This window comes from Eschrichtius robustus, chromosome 5 (genome assembly GCF_028021215.1).
Source record: "Eschrichtius robustus isolate mEscRob2 chromosome 5, mEscRob2.pri, whole genome shotgun sequence".
Classification (NCBI taxonomy): domain Eukaryota; kingdom Metazoa; phylum Chordata; class Mammalia; order Artiodactyla; family Eschrichtiidae; genus Eschrichtius; species Eschrichtius robustus.
This window is the reverse complement of record NC_090828.1, coordinates 43,653,971-43,675,916: the sequence shown is the minus strand read 5'-3', so window position 1 is coordinate 43,675,916 and position 21,946 is coordinate 43,653,971. Positions and strand designations below refer to the sequence as shown.

The window sequence follows — 21,946 nt, the reverse complement described above, 5'->3', positions numbered from 1 at the left end:
GGGAGAAATTGATGCGGATTTTAATGACATGGAGATAGGTCTTGGGCTGGTGAATGAATGCTGGGAGGAAAGGGGAGCTGGGTCCTGGGCAGAGGGCCTGGCAAATCATGAGCAAAGCATCTATCCTAGGGATATGAAATACCCATAAACTAAATCCACCGCTGCTCATTTCTTCTTCTGTTGCTTCTGCCTGGGACGCATCTCTCCTTTGTAAACTCTCTGAATCCTACCCCTCCTCTTCATAGTCCCAAACCACATCTTCAAGCTGTTCGATCAGAATTGGAAGCGGGGGCTAGAAATCTACATTTTTAACAAGTTCCCCAAGTGATTTTTATAACGAAATGCTAACTTAGGGTGGTGAATCTCTCTACAAAATTCAAGAGGAAGATAGATGGGACGGAATGTCCCTGAAAGAGAACCAGATGCAACAAACGAGCACTTCTGTCGAAATAAATCAGAGGTACCATTTTTCATTATTCAAACTGGCAAAGATGAAAACACTTTGCACCACTCAGTGTTGATGGTGGAATGAGCTTTTACACACTGCTGGTGGTAATGTGAATTGGTACGTTACTAAAGGACAATTTGGCAATTCTTATCAAGAGCCTTGACATTTTTCATACCCTTTGACATAGTAATTCCACTTTTAGAAATTTATCCTAAGGCTGTGGTCTCCACCTTGGCAATTTATCAGAATCCCCTGTGAAGCTTTTATGAACTACACATTTCTGGGCCCCACTCCCTGGAGATTCTGATTCTGTAGATTTGGGGCAAGGTCTGGGAACCTGGGTTTTGAAAATACTGTTGTCATTTGGGCTTTTTTTTTTTTTTTAATTTCAGGTAATAGAAAAGTTAAAATTGCTGAAAGTTAAAAAAGTTTAAAAAAGTGAAAAAAAAGTGAAAAAAGTTAAAAGTTAAAAAAGTTAAAATCCTTCCCCATCCTCCACTTCCTCCCTTCACTCCCTGTGGGTAATCACAGAGAACACGTTGTTCTGCATTTTTTCACTCTATAACATATATTATAGTTATTATTCTATTTCAGTATATTCAGATCTAATATTTTAATAGCTGTTTATGGATGTAAATAATTCAATTTATTTAACCACTGAGATCATTTAAAGATGGACATCTGAGATCATTTTCACATTTTGTTATCTTAAATAACAAAACAAAAAACATCATTGTGTGGATATCCTTCTTTTTACCTGTGTGAGAATTTCTGTAGGATAGATATCCAGAAATGGAATTCATGAGTTGCACTGAACTTTGATATTGACAAACTGCTTTCCAAAATGGTTTTACTAAATGTGGCAGACATACCTACCTGTCCCCTCGAATTCCTGCTTCCTCTCTGATAGGATGCAGTAAGTCCTTTGAAGTGGAAAGTGGCAGCTCATTCAGAGATTACACTGCCTAGCATTCCTTGCATGGTGTGGAAGGTGTGTAACTAGTTCTTGCTAATGGGATGCATACATAGTGTGTCATTACTAGGCCAAGGAATCTTAGATGTGGCTGTGACTTCATGCTCTTTCTCTAGCTCCTGTCTATCTCCAAAGACATCCCTTTGCAATAGCCAAGCCACACTGTGGAAGAAACTTGGATCCCTGAATTGCAATGAAAAGGAAAGCCACCCACTTATCTACAGAGTAACCAATATTAAACTGTTATGTGCATGATAAATAAAATCCTATTGTCTGATAGTTTATTTAGTACAGTAACTAGTGTTATTCTCATTAATAATATATCAGTTTACACTCATGTCAATAGTGGGTATATTAAAAACAACAACTCTATAAGCGATTTTGATGCATAGAGTTAAAACCCACCATTCTAACAGAATAATCATAAATATGAATGAAATTTTGACAATAGGTATGTGTTCTTCACTTGTTTATATTGGTAAAAAACAGGAAAAAGTAATAAATGTCCAATTAATAGGTGAATACAAATGATGCTGAAAAAGAATATTTAATGGCATGGAATGCCATTCCATGGTTGGTTGGTTGATTATTTAACTGACTGTATTAAGCTTAGGAAGGATATAAAACAATACCAATTTTTAAAATAAGTTGAAAGATATATTTGAGTAGAAATATTGGCAGGAAATATACTATAATATACTATTTTATAATACTATAATGTTAACAGTGGTTATCAGTTAAAGATTGGATTACAGATGATTTTCTTCCTTTTTACTTATCTATGTTTTCTAAACTTTCATTATTGGATGTACATCACGTTTGTGATAAGAAATAAAGTTCTTTAAAAATCAGTAGGTATGGGGCTTCCCTGGTGGCGCAGTGGTTGAGAATCTGCCTGCCAATGCAGGGGACACGGGTTCGAGCCCTGGTCTGGGAAGATCCCACATGCCACGGAGCAACTGGGCCAGTGAGCCACAATTACTGAGCCTGCGCGTCTGGAGCCTGTGCTCCGCAACAAGAGAGGCCGCGATGGTGAGAGGCCCGCGCACCGCGATGAAGAGTGGTCCCCACTTGCCGCAACTAGAGAAAGCCCTCGCACAGAAACGAAGACTCAACACAGTCATAAATAAATAAATAAATAAATAAAAGAACGTGAATTTCTAAAAAAAAAAAAAAAAAAAATCAGTAGGTATGATATAGAGCTACATTAGCAAAAAGATAGAACCTACAGGAACTTAGAGGTAAACCACCTATCAGGCTCTGGATTTGTATTGTTTGAGGGTTAATAACTCATGACAGTTGGCTGCCTCTGAGGAGACCTGAAAAAGTGTTCACATGCTTATTAAAAGGCCTCCTATAGAGCAGACTACCAACAAGCGCATGTTTATTAATTGATTAGCAAGGTTGGAGATTAGGACCAATATGTACAGCTAAAAGAGTTAAAGACATGGGAAATTAATAGCCCCCAAAATACAGTTTCTGTTTTCTAATTCGCGGAGAACTAGTTTTAAAAAATAAAAACCAGATGTTCTTCCATTCACTGATAAGTTTTTTCATTCACTGACAAGTGAATAATGGGAAAATGGGTTTAATTTGCAGCAGAATGACAAAAGAAGACATTTTCTGATGACCATGTTGGTATTAGAAGGTTACAAAGTCTGTTCTTGCAATACCCTTCCCTACAGATTTTAAATAACAGGAAAGAGATTGAAGTGGTTCAGCTGTGGTTTTCAAAACCAAAGGGTGGGGCTTCCCTCGTGGCGCAGTGGCTGGGAGTCTGCCTGCCGGTGCAAGGGACACGGGTTCGAGCCCTGGTGTGGGAGGATCCCACATGCCGCGGAGCGACTGGGCCCGTGAGTCACAACTGCTGAGCCTGCGCGTCTGGAGCCCGTGCTCCGCAACAAGAGAGGCTGCGATAGTGAGAGGCCCGCGCACCGCGATGAAGAGTAGCCCCCTCTTGCCGCAGCTGGGGAGAGCCCTCGCACAGAAGCGAAGACCCAACACAGCTAAAAATTAAAAAAAAAAACAAAAAAAACAAACAAAGGGTGGGACACCCTGGGTTATCCTTCTTTGCCCTTTGACTTCTTGCTTGTAGATGAGAATATAGGAAGGGGAGAATGAGCAGCGAGTGTAAGATACAATACAGCACTTTAAGATGATAATTATAGCACTTAAAAATGACAAACAAAAGTTAGATGTGAGGTTTTAAATTTCACTATGCTTGTAAAGATGTAATGGAGTGAAAACTGGAAACTAGATGCCCAGTTCTAGAAGACTGGGTAAAGTATGGTGCATTCATAAGATACGAAAGACCTGCAGAAGAACACTGTAAAACATTGCCGAGAGAGATTTAAGACCTAAACATATGGATGTTTCAGGTGATTACCAGAAGCTTGGGGGTGGGGGAAGATTGGGGAGATGTTGGTCAAAGGGCACAAAGTTGCAGTTATGTAGGATGAATAAGTCTAGAGATCTAATGTACAGCATGATGACTATAGTTAATAATGATGGAAGTACGCTAAGAGAGTAGATTTCAGGTGCTCTTATCATACACACAAAAGTGATAACTAAGTGAGATGATATTAATTAGCTTGACTGCAGTAATCCTTTCATTATGTACATGTATATCAAATCATCATATTGTACACAATTTTTAAAAAAATATAAAATATATTAAAGAAAAAACCCTTAGATTGTGGCTTTGTATCCCATCAAGTAATCTCTACTTTGGAGAATAAAAGAAGAGGTAACATTTCCAACTCATTTTATAAGGTTAGTATAATACTGATATTAAAACCAGATAAGAACTATAAAAGAAAAGGATATATTTGCAATAGATGCAAAATCCTATATAAAATATTAGCAAATCATTCAGCAGTATATAAAAAGGAGTTTATCTCAGGAATGTAACAATGGTTCAATATAAGAAAATCTATGTTATACACCTTAAGTATGGATTATAGGAGATAAGTATATAATTATCTTAAGAAATGCAGAAAAATCATTTGATAAAATGTAATATTGGTGGGACTTCCCTAGTGGTCCAGTGGTTAAGACTCTATGCTTCCACCACAGGGGACATGGGTTCGATCCCTGGTGGGGGAACTAAGATCCCACAGGCTGCATGGTGTGGCCAAAAAAATAATAATAATAATATTCGTCAAGATTTCTAAAAATATCTGTAAATCAGGATTATAAGAAAATTTCCTTAACACCATAAACCTATAGCAAGCATTATCTTAATAAAACATTTCACCTGCTATGACTACTTCACTTCAATATTGTAATGAAATTCCTAACTGTTAAGAGAAAGAAATAAGCATAAACTCAAAAAGGAACAACCAAATCTCTCCTTATTTGCAGATGATATGATCGTCTAGATAAAGTAAAAAAGAGAGTCCACACAAAGTTAGAATCAATAAGAGAGTTCAGGAAAATCTGTATTCAAACATCAGTAGTATTTCTATGGACTAGCAATAATCATACAGAAAGCGTAATAGAGAAAAAGATACCACACACAGATGGCCAACAGGCACATGTAAAGATGCTCATCATCGTTAACTATTAGAGAAATGCAAATCAAAACTACAATGAGGTACCACCTCACACCAGTCAGAATGGCCATCATTAAAAAGTTTACAAATAATAAATGTTGGAGAGGGTGTGGAGAAAAGGGAACCCTCTTACACTGTTGGTGGGAATGTAAATTGGTGCAGCCACTATGGAAAACAGTGTGGAGGTTCCCCAAAAAACTAAAAGTAGAGTTACCATATGATCCAGCAATCCCACTCCTGGGCATATATCCAGACAAAACTATAATTTGAAAAGATATGTGCACTCCTATGTTCATAGCAGAACTATTTACAATAGCCAAGACATGGAAACAACCTAAAACTCCATTGACAGATGAATGGATAAAGAAGATGTAGTATATACATATGCACACACACACACACACACACGCAATGGAATATTATTCAGCCATAAAAAGAATGAAATAATGCCATTTGCAGCAACATGGATGGACCTTGAGATTATCATACTAAGTGAAGTAAGTCAGAAAGAGAAAGACAAATACCATATGATATTACTTATATGTGGAATCTAAAATCTGACACAAATGAACATATCTACGAAACAGAAACAGACTCATAGACATAATGAACAGACTTGTTGCCAAGGGGGAGGGGGGTGGGAGATGGAAGAATTGGGAGTTTGGGATTAGCAGATGCAAACTAGCATATACAGTATGGATAAACAACAAGGTCCTACTATATACAGGGAACTGTATTCAATATTCTGTGATAAAGCAAAATGGAAAACAATATGAATAAGAATATATATATGTATAACTGAATCACTTTGTTGTACAGCAGAAATTAACACAGCATTGTAAATCAACTATACTTCAATAAAATATATTTAAAAATAAACGTTAGCATGCATTAAAAAAAAGATACCACTCAAATATGAATAAAATGTAAAAAAAAAATTTAGGGATAAATCTAAGGAAAGATATACTATAACTTTATGGTGAAGGCTTAAAAATAACACTAAAGAACATAAACAAAGACCTGATTAAGTATAATGACATACCATGTTCATTGATGGAAAGATTCAATTATCATGAAAGTGGAATGGGCAGTGCAAAGGAATGGCAGAAGCCCTCCTAAGAAATTTCTAACAATCACTTTGTCATTGTACTCTGTTTTATTGTCTGAGGAACTTCAAAATCTTTTGTACTCCTGGAATACAAAGAGTTAGAGCTCTTGACACTTAGCTCCTGAGGAGCTGGTATGGGTTCAGAAAGACCACCTCCCCCTTCCCAGGTGAAGGCTAGTCCTAGAACGATTGTCTCTGACTCCATTTCACTTCAGCCCTTCCTCCTCTCCTGAGTTAGTACATCTTTTCCAGGCTTCCAGATGCTTAGTGTTCCCTTCTCTGAAAGGTTTCTCAGCTTTTGCTGCTTCTGGTCCCACCCAGTCCGAATTCTCTCACGGTTACCACACACTCTAAAAACACTTCTTCCCAAAGCCAATTTCCTCCATCCTTAGAAATTGCTGATCTCATCAAGAAAATCTTATCCTGTGAACTGAGTTTAGGGATCTAAACTACATTTGCAATAATGACATTATATTTGCTCCATTTATTTAGGGATACTCATTGCAACAAGGCAACATTCACATTTTCAACGTCAGTTGAACTCTTCATTTATTAAATAAGACACTGAGTCCTTACGATGTGCTGGGCTTGTGTTAAGCTCTAGGGTTGCAAAGATGTATAAGCCAAGGAGCTCACAGCCTTGTGGAGGAGACAGGTAAGTATGTAGACACATTAGTTCCAGTTACTTCCCATTAATTTCCTACTGCACTTCACATAGAATTCATCAAACTCGTCTTGTTATCCCACTTTCTTCCCCAAACCTAATCTTCACTATGCATCAACATCATGTAATAACCCAGACTAAAACTCTCAATCACCTCTTATTTCTTGCTCTGCTCTCTCACACATTTCATAGCTGTTCACTCATTATGTGTCAATTCTTTTACCAAATTATCTCACAACTCCAGCACTTTTTTTTTATCCTTGTCATTGTCTAGCTCAGCATCCCTTGAACTACTGCAATAATGTGCAAACAGGTCTCTGTGCCTCAATGTTCACCTCTGCCACGCTATCCTCCACACCATTGCCATGAAGCCTCTGTCTCTGTCTCTATCTCTATCTCTCTATCTCTATCATCTCTATCTCTACCTCTTTCTCTGGAAGACTTTTTATTGTTCAGAGGAAGAAATAGAAGAGTCTAGAGGAGGAGAAATGGTGAGTTGATGGTGTACTGAAATACAGAGAACCAATGAGATATTAATTTTTCCCAAAATAAATCCTGACAGAGATGAGGTAAGTTATGAAAACCTGGTAAAAGTAGGAAAGGCAACTAGCTGTTTTTTTTTTTTTTTTTAAACATCTTTATTGAAGTATAATTGCCTTACAATGGTGTGTTAAATTCTGCTTTATAACAAAGTGAATCAGTTATACATATACAATATGTTCCCATTTCTCTTCCCTCTTGCATTAAAAGTTTAATATGGTACTGATTATTTTCTCATTTCCACATCTTTCTACTGAGGCAGAAATCACAGATTCAAAGACAGAAAATAGGCAGGTTCTTGACTCCATAGGCACACAGGAGGTTCTTCTCATTTTTCTAGTAAATGTAGTTCTTGGCTACCTGTATCACTTTAGCACCTCACTGTGCACTTAGGAGCCCACTCAGCAGCTGGGAGTGATGTCACTATGTTCTCAACCAAAGTAGCCAATCAGAGGATTAGGGTAAATAGATGCTGATGATCAACCAAGTACCAAGTACTTGGCTCTGGATCCTCATTTTTTTAAAGGAAGAAGTGTGAGAGATAGGTCAATTGAGCAAATCTTTTGTCCCTCAGGTCATTTCTGGAGAAATCAGTAATGTAAGCTCAGAGGGTACCTGGTGACTTGGTGAAAAAAACCAACAATGAACTTTTCATTGATAAATTACAATGGATGCCTTTAAAGTGATTTGGACCAATTAAAGGCAGTTACTCAATGCCTATGAACTAAATCTAATTATACACAAAGTTTAGATAGCAACTTGATCATTACTCACTCAATTCACAATTTTAAAGCTAAACATAAATTGGTTTCTAACGGACTTGGATTATATTGACTAGCTTGTTTACAAGTAGATTTGTTTATTTTTGCTCCCATTTTTACCCTTTTATTATACTCACTTGTACAAAAATGTTTTAAGTGGCAAATACTAAGGTAACCAGTCTTATAAACTATCTTGGTTTTGACTAAGTATCTTTTTGGAAAGTTTCCAGGTCACAATGGATTTAGAACAGTGTAGCTAGCTTTCCTATGCGTCTTCATCTCCGTGAGATAGGGACAACTGAAATAAGAAACTAATTTTTAAAAAACTGTTGGCAGAATGATACAATTCTCCTACTTTTAAGGTGAATACCTGCTCAGCTTTTTCTTCACAGCCACCATGACACTCCCAGCAAATGAAACACATGGATAGTAAAAGTCAACTTACGACACTGAACATTTTCATGTCCTCTTCCTCAACTGGTATCTGTGTTTCTCCACCCATGTTCTCAGTGGTGAGGTTAGTTGTCACACTAGGGCTATAGAAATCTATTGATAATTTATTCTTGGGGGTGACTGCTCTCTCTGGGGTTGGTAGCTCCTCTAAAGCTTCTGCTACAGTTGTCAGGCCGGCAGATTCAGGCCTCATCCCTGTGTCTGGACTTTCCTTGACAGCTCCTGGATAAATTGCACAGGTTTCATGTTTCCCAAAACCAAGAGTTGGACTTGATTTTTCATCATATAAATAATTTAAGTGTTTTTTTCCCTTGGGAACACCATAGCTGGTTTTTGTGTTAGGGAAAATGAAACGTATCCAATCTCTGGCTCATTCTCTAAATTTAGATGATTTGAGGAGAGGGAGAGTAGGGGCTGGAATGAGGAAAGAAAAAACTTTCAGCCTTAGGAGAATTCTCCAATATTCTTTTGCCTACAGCAGATAAGGGATGGGTCTTTCTAGAGATAAAGCTTGCTCTGTATATGTTTTATAAAAAACCTATATTCATGTCACACTTTGGCTTAAAAACCTTTGATGGCTCCCCATTGCCAAAGTCCAAATTGCTTAGCATGGCATTCAAGGTCCTCATACAACCCCCCTTTAATGCTTGAAGTGCAAAGCTTGATTGCACGATAGGGATTCCCCTGTCTTGCTCCTGCTTTTCCCTCTGTACATGATTCCCTTTCCTCCCTTTTTCTCTTCAGAGAGTTCAGAATCATCCTACTGGAAACAGCTCAAATATTCCCACCTCTGCCAATTATGACTGCAGATCCCTTGACCATGGTGCCTACCACACTGCATCATAAATATTTATCTGCACTTTGGTCTCCATGCTAGATCGCAGACTCTTTGAACAACAGAGTTTTATCTATGTCCTTTTCCCCTTGTATTTTCTGCAATCAATACAAGCCTGCTGTTAAAATCCATATAATGAAACCAATATTCGATCAACAAATGTCTATGAAGTAGGTACTTAGTATACCTACTAAGCAAATTATATGAGCCCTACTTTAAGAAATCCAAACTATCATTTGGAATTTAAAAACATGTGCACTATAGACAAAGTAATTATTTCACAAAGAGGGAAAGGACAAATCGTTATAGACAAGTAATAAACTGTGAGAAAAAACTTAATAAGGAGGGAGAGCAATCTAGGTTTGGATAAGATGAAGGCTTGGGGGAATATGCACAAAATGACCCATGAATAAAGTTTCAGGTGGGTGGGATCTTGAGTTGATCACGCTGGATTTCTAGTTTAGTGCGACGTGCACAGGACAAGGATTGTGATGCACACCATCTACCTTCTGATGGCTGTCCCAGATTACACAGCAAACAAAATCTTGACAGCTAACTCCCATTTCATCTTAGATGGCACGACATGCAGGTCTCTTAGCCTTTGAAATATGAGCATTGTGATGTTGGCATCAGGTAATTTTCTCAGAGGAAAACAGATTTTGGGGGTGTGTGCTGAGGACTTGGGGAAATAACTGTGGCCTGAAAATGACGCACTGGCTGCCGCCCATGTGCAGAAAATGACCTGAAAGACTGAACCCTCCATTCAGCTCTTTCAGAGTTAACACCGAGTGGCTACACCAGGCTCTGTTCAGGTTGGAGGTTGAGGTGGCCTCTCTTGCATGTGGTGTGCAGAGAGGAAGGAAGAGGAGTGAACTGAGAAAGCAGCATGAATTAGAGGATACAATCTGGCAGATTCAGAGCTGCTCAGCAGTTAAAGCAACTTTTTTCTCCCCCATATCGCTAAATAGTGTCTCCTATTCTTCACTTTGTCATGTTAAAAATCTCACATCACCTGATACTCAGAACCAACAATAGGTTTTTTACAGACAGGACAGGAAGGAAGCACTGTTTGCCCAACTTCTGAGGAGCTTTCAACTCCAACACGTGTTTTTGTTCAGGCAAATCCAAACACCTCTGAGAAAGAGGTGTACATGGGGGTACAGGGAATAGAACATGCTAGGTGTGGGTTGCCTTTGCCCACTCCCCCTCACACACAGAGTCTAAAACTCTCACTAATTGACTCATTACCCTGGTGGGTGAAAAATGCTCTGTAGGTGGTGGGATTACTAACCACAGACTTAACACCAAAACCCTGAACTCAGCCTTCTAATAGATGGAGTTTTTTTGTACTTTCAGACAAGTTTGTTGTTGCCTGTTTCCCCTTACTTCCTTAACACTAATTTGTGAGGGGTAGCCATAGAAGTTCCCATAAGTTAAAAACAAAAATGCAGGAGGTGTGAACTTTTTAGACTGTAAGCTTCATGACTTCCTCCAATTGTATTCCTAGTGCTTAAGATGTGACTGATAACATAAGAACTTATTAAATATTTGTTGACTAGATAATAAGATTGGTTACGTGATATTTATAAAAGACTCAGTATAAAGTGACAGACAAGGTATGAAAATGAAGAGATGGATTCATGTGCCTATTAGCAAATGGTAACAAAAAGAAAGCCACACAATAAAGTTTCAAAATGCAAACTTAATAAAGGGGTCAAAGAGGATATTTTATATTAATTTTTTAAAAGTTGCATTCACCAATATTATCTTCTACTTATGCTCCTCACAACATAGTAACAAATACACAAAGGAAAAACATCTAGAAGTTTAGGAGAGTTGATAAACCCACAGTGATAGAAAAAGATTGACTTCAGTATGTTGCTTTAAAAAATCAATGGAATTTTCTAACACATCTCCCTGATTGTTCCTTGACTAACTACAATTCATTTGTCAGAGTAAGCTTAAAGAACAGAAATCAGTTCATGTCACACCTCTGCTCAAACCTCTCAATGGTTTCCTATCACACTCAGTATAAGACTCAGATTCCTGACCAAGGCCCACAAGCTTCTATACAAGACAGCCCAGCTCACCTCTTTGATCTCATCACTTTGTTATTTCATGTTTTAGATACATCCTTGAAAAAACTACAGTTTGTCTTAGAATTGCTAAGTTTTGTCCACATAATGGATATTTTTTTCTGATATCTTATTGGGCACTTTCAATCTTTCATGCACTCTATTTTCACTTTTTGTAGTGGTACTTTTGAAATTTTAGCATGTGCGCTTAACGTCTGTGTCTGATTCCCTTTCATAGTTCCTTCTGTGAGCGTATCTTTGTAGTGAACTTTTAATTTTGTATAATAATTGAGCTGGGTATAGAAGTCTAAGTTGATGGATATTCAGCTATCCAGTATATATATTGGATATTGGATATATATATATATTCAGCTATCCAGATATATTCAGTACTCCAGCTCTGTGAAGAGTTTATTCCACTCGTCTCTCACTTAATACTGTTTTAAATTTGGCTTTCAGTTTCTCTCTCATTTTCACATAGGTAATAGATTTGGTCTCTCTTGCTACTTTTAGGACCTTTTCTTCCTCTATGGTGTCCTGCAGTTTCTTTTCATTTATCATGCTTGGGGCCTGTATTTCTAGAATCTAAGAATATATGACAGCCACCAGGTCAGCTCCTACTCACAGTTCTGTTTTATAGTTTAAAATTTTTTTTGGTTCTATAACTTAAAATTTAGATTAGTGGTTACTGCAGGTGGGGAGAGAGCAGAGTGGAGATGGGGGTGGGGGCACAGGAGGCTACAAAGATACTGATAGCAACTGAGTATAAAATGTCAATAGCAGCCTGCCCTACTATCTGCATATATATATGTATGTGTGTATATATATACATATATATATATATATGTATGTTAGGAATGATGTTCATGAATTATTAATATGGTTATATCTGGGGAGTAGATTTTAGATTATTTCATATTTTCTTTGCATATTTTTGTATTGCTTCAATTTTTAAAATTATGAATATGCACCATTTAAATTTTTTTAGTCATTCTGAGGGAGAAAGAGAGAGAAGGGTTGTTAGAGGCTGAATATTTGTGTCTCCCCAATTCATATGTTGAAATCCTAACCCCTGATGTGATGGTATTAGGAGGTGGAGCCTCTGATAAGTGATTAGGTCATAAGGGCAGAGCCCTCTTGAATGGAATTAGTGTTCTTTTAAAAGAGAACCTAGAGAGCTTCCCTGTGAGGTTACAGGAAAAAGACAGTCATCTATGAACCAGAAAGCTGAATTAGACACTGAATGTGCCAGCACCTTGATCTTGGGCTTCCTATCCAGAACTGTGAAAAATAAATGTCTTTTATTTAAAATCCATCCAATCAATTGTATTTTTGTTATAGCATCCAGAACAGACTAAGACACAGACAGGAAGATGAATAAGGAAAAGAGATTTTCACTAGAAAGTCCAAGAACAAAGATCCAGCAATCAGGCTCCAAGGTATTTACCCAAATGTATTGAAAACTCATACGCACACAAAAACCTACACATAAATGTTAATATCAGCTTTGTTTATAAATCCCCAACATGGATAAACAAACTGTAGTACCGCCATAAAAAGGAATATCATTCAGCGATAAAAAGAGCTATCACACTACAAAAAGACACGGAGGAAACTTAAAAGCGTATTACTAAGTGAGGAAAGCCAATTTGAAAAGTCTACATACTGTATGATTTCAACTATATGACATTCTGGAAAAGGTAAAACTATAGAGTAAAAAGATTAGTGGTTGCCAGGAGTTAGGGAGTGGGGGAGGGACAGACAAATGAATTGGTGGAGCAGAGGAAATGTTTAGGGCAGTGAAACTGAAATGGTGGATACATGACATCATGCATTGTCAAAACCTATAGACTTGTACAACACAAAGAGTAAACCCTAATGCAATCTTGGACTTTAAGTTAATAATAATGTACCACAATAGGTTCATCAACTGAAACAAATGTACAAAACCAATGCCAGATAATAATACGGGAAACTGGGGAGAGGCAGGTGGAGAGGGAGTATATGGGAGCTTTCTGTACTTTCTGCTCAATTTTTCTGTAAACCTAAAGCTGCTCTAAACAAATAAAGTCTGTTTTTTTTAAAAAAGTCCTAAGAACAGGGCGAAGCATTCTTGAAATATCTGGGACAGATATTTATTTTTAGCAAATCCTAATACAGTCCTTACCACATGCTTTACAATTTTTTTTTAATGCTCCTAACATCCCTGTGGGGTAGGTACCATTGTGATTCCACTCACACCGCTGAGGAAACTGAGGCCAGAGAGTGTAAACATCTTGCCCTGAGCCACACAGCAAGGAAGTCACAGAGCCAGGATTCAACCCAACATAGTCCTTGCTCCTGGCCTTCACCTGAGGCTACCTCTCCCCTTAGAGGGACTAAGGCGACCTGGACATTAGTGTTCACTGCTTCCACCTCAGAGATTACCTTGACTCTTGGTTCAATGGTTTTGTTTGTCTTTTATAACAAGCCATTCCAAATTCTTATCAGAAGTAGGTGGGATATAAATAGTAAATTAAAATATTGAAACTGGAGATCCCAGTTGCTCTGTCAAGGGCTAAAATAAATTTACCTTATACCTGCTTAGTTCCCCTGATACCATACTGTTTGTTCTTTTATGCTATAATAGTTACGATGGATTGTATTTAAAATGCCAGAGGATGAAAATGTTCAAACCAGGTAAGAACCGTGATACTATTCTTTCAGCAGGAGGTGTTTTTTTTTTTTCTTTTGAGGGGAGGGGGATCTTGTTTTATCAAAAAGACTTGTCTTAACATAATTGGCAATGTTCTGAATTAATATAAATACCCAATAAGTATAGTTTATAAATCAAAGGAAAGAGCAAATGTTTTTGTCCATTCAAAATATCCTAACCAGGGAATTCCCTGGCAGTCCAGTGGTTAGGACTCTGAGCTTCCACTGCAGGGGGCATGGGTTCAATTCCTGGTCGGGGAACTAAGATCCCACAAGCCTCACAGCACAGCCAAAAAAATAAATAAAAATAAAGACAAAATATCCTAACCAATCAAACTGTTTTGGGAGTCTCTAATTCGTAGTAGAACCATGCTGGGTACTGGAGGGAAGAGGAAGGTCACAAAAGGAACTCAGACTTTTAACTTCAAAGAGTTTGTGACCTGCTTAGACACATCCAGCACAGATGAGATACTGCTTATCTTGCAGCCCATGCTCCGTGAGGAATGAGAATAAGGGGTAAAGCACTGGTGAAGGCTTCCTTGCTGCCCTGGGACCTCCACAGCTCCTCGAGGGATGAATGGGAGCTGGACTGGAGGAAGAGAGATGGCAGAGCATTCCTGGCCATGAGACTGTCACGGACAAAGGCCCAGAGTCATGCAATAGTGAGCTGGTTGTGCTCAGGAACAAGGAGTAGATCTATTTTTCTGGGGCAGGAATGTTGAGGAGCTTGGGGCAGTTTATTGGAAAAGGTCGGCAGAGACAAGATGCTGGAAGGCCCATGACATAAGCAGAGACATTTGTGCTTGAGCTGAAATGTGACTGGGAATTACCGCCGGTTCTTGGGCTCCCTCACAATCTTATCCCCACTCAGAAAAATGATGGGCTGGACACTTACCCTTGATTTACACTAAGAATATCCTGCTACTTTCCCTATCAACAAAAAGGTCCCTTTTTTGAAAGGCTATTTTTTTTGCCAGAATAAAAACTTCAGTCTTTCTTACAATCCCAAAAGGTAGATAATAATCAACCTCATTTACATGAAAAGATATAGGAATTTAGAAAAATGAAGTGACTTGTCCAAGGCCACATTTTGAGAATCAGAATTTCCAAAGGCCATGCATCACCTATTTTACCCACCCATGTCCCTCTAGCAAAGACCAAGGGTCAGCAACCTTTCCTATAAATGGCCAGATAAATACGCTTAATACAGACACATACACATGCGAACACACACACACACACAATACACATATACACATTTTTATTTTAGGCTTTGGAGCCATACGGTCTCTGTCACAACTACTCAACGGTGCCACTGCAGTGCAAAAGCAGCCAGAGTCAGTACGTAACTGACTAAGCAAGCTGCATTCCACTAAAATACAGAAATTCGAATTTCCTATAATTTTCATGCCACTTATTTATTTTACTTTTATTCTTTTTCAACCACTTAATGTAAAAGCCATTCTTAGTCATGGACCGTACAAGAACAGGCAGCGACCACATTTGACTTGTGGGTAGCAGTATGCCAAACCCCTGTTTTAGGTTTATTGATTAGAGCACTAACTAATGAAGCCAAGGTTAAATGTCTTACCTCTGGAAGAGATAGTTTGCTTTACACTGTGAAAAATCTTGTTTTGTTGGCAACAAGTTCATTTCCTACCCCCAGCCAAGTGTCTTGCAAATTTGTAGGGGATTACAAGGGCAAAGGTAACAGTAAAACAACAATGAAAAAAATCCAACCCAAACAACAATAAAACAATAACAACAATTAAAAACAATCTAAACAACAATAAAAAATTAATATCTATGTCCCTCTCACAAGTGTTAGTAACATCAAGCACATTTCTATCATAGTCTACGAAAATTTTTGTAAAAATGCATTAATTGTAAGTTTGAGATTCTAAAGACGCCTCACTGAGAAACGGCATATGTATATTTCATGTTCTCTAATACGTTGTATAGGCACTCAGTAAATATTAGAGCCGTCCACGTTCAGTTTGTTTCATAAGCATCTCTGTGTTTAGGTCATTATCAGTCTGCCCTTAATTCTTTAGATCTCTGTTTCACTTACTTCATTCATTCATCCCTTTAATCAATGAATATTACACACCTACTATATGTCCAGCTGTGTGGTGGGCACTGGGAATTCGAAGCTGAATATAAAGTCCTTGCCTCAAGTAACCCACAATTTGAGGGAGAAGAAAAACAGAAATAACACTAATGTAGAATGTATTAAATGCTATGGTACAGATGTGTTGGAGGTGTTATGGGAACACAGAGAGATGGGCTTTGCCTGGGTGAACTTTTGGAATAGGAAGCTACAGGGCACCACAGAATGCTTTTGAAGGAGGTGAAGTTTGAACCAAATCTGGAAGGATACATACAACCATAATGCCTCCATCTATGAATGAGAACAATACCAACTCTAAATTGTTACGTAAGAGACAAAGGCAAGGGAGGATGGAGAGATAGCCATGAACCTAGCATCTTTCAAATCTCTGTTCCACATTCTCAATTTGATCATAACTAGTAAACAGTCACATGCAAATCACATACCCTCCCACTTGTAGTGTATTTTAGATTCAAAAGTTGGTGAAAAACAAACATTGGGTAATGAAATAAAATTGAGCACAAAATTTAAAATAGAAAGACAATTCAGCTTTTTCCCTCTTACATCTGGTTTGGAACTAAGATAAGGCTACATTTTTTTTTTTTTTTTTTTTGCTAAATTTAAGACTTGTAAATCCAAATATTTTTAAAAAGTAGAATGCATTCTCACCTGAAGGACTTTCCTAATTCTTTTTAGGTTGTGTATTAAAAGCAGATTTTTCTCTTTGGAAACGCGACCTAACTGTTCATCCAGTTGTATTAACAAGTTTTGAAGAAGAATTGTTGCCATGGTTTCATTGTTAGATGCTGCCTCCCTAAAAAACAAAAGTGTTATTACACAGCAGGAAACAACTTAGTAAAATGTCTACTTTTTTTTTTAACCATAATCATTTTAAAGCGATAAATATATCCCACAGTGATAAGCATTTACTGGTTTTTAAAAATTAAATTGTACACATGAAAGTATATTCAACATCACTAATCATTAGGGAAATGCAAATCAAACCATGAGGTACTACTTCGCACCTATTAGGATGGCTATTATTGAAAACACAAAATAAGTTTTGGTGAGGATGTAAAACTGGAACCCTTATATATTGCTGGTGGCAATGGAAAATGGTACAGCCACTGTAGAAGACAGTAGGAGATTCCTCAAATTATAAACAAAATATTATATACAATTTCACTTCTGGGTAGATACTTAAAAGAATTGAAAGCAGGGACTTGAGTAGATACTTGACATCCACATTTATATCAGCTTTATTCACAATAGCTGAAAGGTGGAAACAACTCAGATGTTCACCGAAGGATGAATGAATAAATAAAATGTAGTAGATACATACAATAGAATATTATTCAGTCTTAAAAAGGAAGGAAATTCTGATACATGTTACTCATATGAATGAACCTTGAAAGAATATACTAAGTAAAATGTCAGTCACAAAATAACGAATACTGTGTGATTACACTTATATGAAGTACCTAGACTAGTCGAATTCAGAGACAGAAAACAGAATAATGGTTGCCAGGGGCCGGGGTGGAGAGAATGAGGAGGAGTTATTATTTAACGAGTACACAGTTTCAGTTTGGGAAGATGAAAAAGTTCTGGAGATGGATGCACAACAGTGTGAATATACTTAATGCCACTAAACTGTAAACCTAACAAATGGTTAAAATGGTAAACTTTATGTTATGTATATTTTATCACAAGAAAAATTTTAAGACAGCTATTTAAAGCAAAAAATTTTTTTAATTGTACAAGGTGAAAATGTTTGTAAAGCATGTTAAGAAAAATATTTATATTGAGTCTGTGATAGAGAATTGATATAAACAATAGATTTACTTCTTGTCTTTTTAATACTTAGAAATCGTTGGAGTTTAGCTTATAAAAAACAAAGCACTAGAACCATTAAGTTTTCATCTACAATGGATGAAACCAGAAAGGACAATGATTCTCCTCCGTTAAGGAAGCTTTCCAAATCCTCAAAGAAAGTTCTTTACCTGATAAGAATGTATCAACTGAGTCAAAAGTGGACCATAGAATAAACCCATGTGGATAGAGCATAAAGCATTTGTGCATCAACCTCTAGGGAAAATACAATAATGTTTGATCTTACCAGTCTTGATTTTCAATCCACTGGGCCAACAGATGCCGAATTTCCATAGGAAAGTTGTCATCATAGAATTGATCAACTTGCTCCAAAAATTTTATTTCTAACTGTTGGACTTGATTCCACTGAGTCATACTACAAAGAAGAGGGAAAATTAGAGTTTAAAAATAATGTTAATTAATAACTATGGTACATGTTTTCTTTTTTTCTTGGATTTCAGACAAAGACAATGTTGTCCATCAAGTAACTGGAGAAAAAAATTTCTCTTCTCTTATAGTCACCCAATTAAAGAAAACAGAAATGCAAAAACGTTTTCAATCCAAAGATAATGTAGTTCTGAGCTTTTTCCTACGTCATCACTAGTGAAGGAAACAAGATTCTTTCTCGGCCCCCAAGCCACGTCCTTCTTTGTTCTAACAGAAACTCTGGTTCCGCCTTCTCTAGAAAGCTTTCACTCCCGCTCAACACCCCTCACCCTACCCCACACCTGTGTACACAGGTTTGTATTCTCAACAAGCTCCTTCCCTATCCCTTGCTGCCTCTACACTATTAGGCTTTGAGCAACTTGAAGGCAAATAACATACTCAACTATACCTCCTAAGACCCTCTTAGGGCTTTATGTGTGAGGAACACCCAATAAAACCTTCTTTTATATAAAACTGCCTAATCCTTCTTTCTTTATTTCAGATTTGTCTGGCTTCTAGAGTCAGCCTTATGTTCCAAGACTTCTAGTCTAATTCAGACTTATCTTTATGAAGAGTTTCATGTATACACTTTCGTGGGCTCTAAATTTTTCAGTTCAAAATACCTCTGGACAAATAAATATTTTTCTTTCTCTCTGTAATGATCCGCTATGGCTGGGCAAAGCTTTTAAAGTCTACTTTTTATTAGTCTCTGATGTGCATCCGAGGGTAGTTAAACCCTCAAGATACTTAAGAAGAAACCACACTTGATACATAGTTAGCAGCCCATCATAAAACAAAAGTATGTGTTTCCCCAACATAACCCCACTCTGTCCAGTAGAAGCTTTAGACATATTTCTTAACTCAGGGAAATTAATATGACATCTCTCCTTGAAATTACAGTATTTTACTTTTTTCAAAGTCAAATTTTTTATTGTTTTGTCAGTAATTCTAGATCAAACCGAAAAAACTTTTATGTGATCAATCACGATAGTATTTCAACCTATCTTGTAGGTAAGTTAAGATTTACTTTTGCCTACAGAACATCATGATAATAAATTTCATATATTTCATATACATATTCCTCAGGTTTCAAATGCAACCATCTGGGGGCACCTTTTCCCTGACCTAAATGTATTAGAAAAAGATTATTGCCAATGTTTTGCTTAAAGAAAGCAACTGGAAAAAAGAAATGTTTCACTTTCCTATCACTTTTTACACATAAAATCCTAGGTGTGTTGTAAGTGCTCATTAAGTGCTCATTAAGAGAAGAATGAGTGGCACTCCTGATGCTACGAATAGCACAGGTGGATAGTATTACCCCAGCTTTAAAATGTAAAAAATCTGAGGGACACATAGGCGAAAGGACTCTTGCCCAACATGCACAGCTCCTAAGGATCAACCTGAGGTCTCCTGACACCAGACATGGTTGTCTTTCTAGATGCTGGGTGTAACCATATTCCACCCAAAATTGGAACATTTGTTCCCATGTTACTATTGCCATTGCCCTCTCTATCAATTTATTCTAGTTAATGACAAGAGAACAGGTGCTGAAAGTAGCATTACAATTGTAATTGCTACTATTGTTAAACCCTTGCTATGATTTGGACGAAAATCTGTTTTCTAACTAAGAATTAACTGGACTGAACCCATCCTAAAGTTAGAGAGATCACTCCTAGGACCTGAGTCCATCCTCCAGAGAGCTGAACTCAAGGCTGAAAAGGGAAAAGATAGGTTCACAGTCTTAGGACATTCTTTTCTGTTGCAGCTTCTAGAAATGCCTTTAAAGGATTCTAAAAACGTCTTTCACTCTCTACGGGCTAATTCTCCCATCCCAAGAAAACTATGGAGCATTTCTTTTGAAAACTGAGTGCCTGCCTAGTCTCTTTGAATGCCTGGTCCTAGAAGATCCCTATAAACGGGCATTTTGTCTCACCGCCTGGCAGCTAATGGTGCCACTTTGGTTCTGAGATGAGCCGCAACATGCAAAGGAGGCGACCTGCCCTAAAATATCACTGTTCTCCTCAAAGCCTCAATCACTAGCTACCTCAGCGGCGGGGCTGTCTGCTGAAACCGAGGCACGCAATCTAATGTCAGACATTACAGTTGAGAGAAGACGGCTAAGAAAGTGAAGGGGGCGCCCACTCCGCCCTTCGCGAGGACACACCTCCAAGCAGCCACAACGGTCCCACCCACCGGTCACATTCTCGGGGGCAGAGCGCCCGAGTCTCGCCGAGAGACCCGCCACGGCGCACCTCTGAATCGTGGAGTTGATCGCTTCTTTTTAAAACTACCCATCCTCAGCTAGGTTAACGTGAAGTAACTGTCAAAACAGCAAGGAAACAGCTAAGGCGCCGCAGCGTCCTGCAGAGCATTTCCTGGCCCGCGCTGCTCCGGAGAAGCAACGCCAAGGTGTGGTCTGCCTCCTTACCTGGCTCTCTCAGCCCGGGTCCCAGGCGGTGCTCAAGTCCAAAGTCGGAATCGCCCTTCAAGGTCCCCAGAACCCAGCCGCTGACACCATCGTCAGTAGGGGATTTGCATTTCTCCTCCCACTTGAGGCTTTCCTGTGCGTCAGCGTTGAGTCTCTGGGACTTTACTTGGGTCGTTCCCACCCACTCTCTCTTCTAGAAAAGCTAAAGACCAGAAAGAGTCTGGCTGAAGCCGCTTCGCAGGGCGCCCTTTCCTCATCCCCATCAATCACTCCGGCCACTGCCTGTGGCCCGTGGGTGTCAGGAGGAGGGGCGTGGGAGGGGGGGGGTCACACACACTCATTTTCTTCCGGTTTCCCCAGACCATCTGAGACCCCCTGCAGACTTACTTGCCTGGAGCTAAATTCCTGGCTTCCCAGCCTCCTCCTTACAGACTCCACTCATCTTGGTAAGAGCCAGCCCCTGGGATGAAAGGGGTACGTCGCCAGGATGAAAACAGCAAATCGAAGACTTCACTGTGCGCGGATTCCAGCAGGGTCTGCTCGCCGGGAGGAGGACAACCTCACCCAAAGGTTTGGGCCAGCTCCTGTGCAGGTGGACTCCTGCCCTTACTAGCCCAGTATCCTCCTTCCCTCCCCACACCTGGTGCCCTTCTCCCATTGTGACATGGGCTGGTCCTAGAATCACAGAGCTGGAGGGAGCCTTGGCTTCATCTGGTTCTGATTCCTCTTTCATATCTGAAAAAACTGAGGCCCAGAGAGGTGACCAGAGTTACTCAATGAGTTAGCTGCAGAGGCTGGATAAGAGTCTGGGGGTTTCAACTCCCTCCTTAGTGCTCTTTTCCATTCATCTCTTCGGAGCCAGATGTTAACACCCTGACACGCAGTAAGAGTTCTACAAAAGTTCAGGAAAATAAAGACAAAAATAAAGGAAGATAGACAAAAGGAGGTAGAAAGAATGACTCAATCTGCTTATGTACATGCCTAGAGCCATCTGCCAAGGTCAAAGGC

At 38.6% G+C, this 21,946-nt stretch overlaps 1 protein-coding gene across 1 annotated transcript in view; it reads right to left on the bottom strand.

The window, feature by feature from the left end:
* The window catches only part of STAT4 (signal transducer and activator of transcription 4), a 92,878-nt gene extending 71,815 nt beyond the window's left edge, over positions 1 to 21,063 (bottom strand). The window contains exons 1-3 of the mRNA XM_068544762.1: positions 20,939 to 21,063; positions 18,332 to 18,460; positions 16,885 to 17,029 (exon numbers count right to left, since the gene is read on the bottom strand). Of these exons, the coding sequence (XP_068400863.1) occupies positions 16,885 to 17,029; positions 18,332 to 18,459 (273 nt within the window). The 5' untranslated portion in view covers position 18,460; positions 20,939 to 21,063. The remainder of the gene's footprint in view (positions 1 to 16,884; positions 17,030 to 18,331; positions 18,461 to 20,938) is intronic.
* Between the last annotated feature and the right edge of the window lie 883 nt (positions 21,064 to 21,946).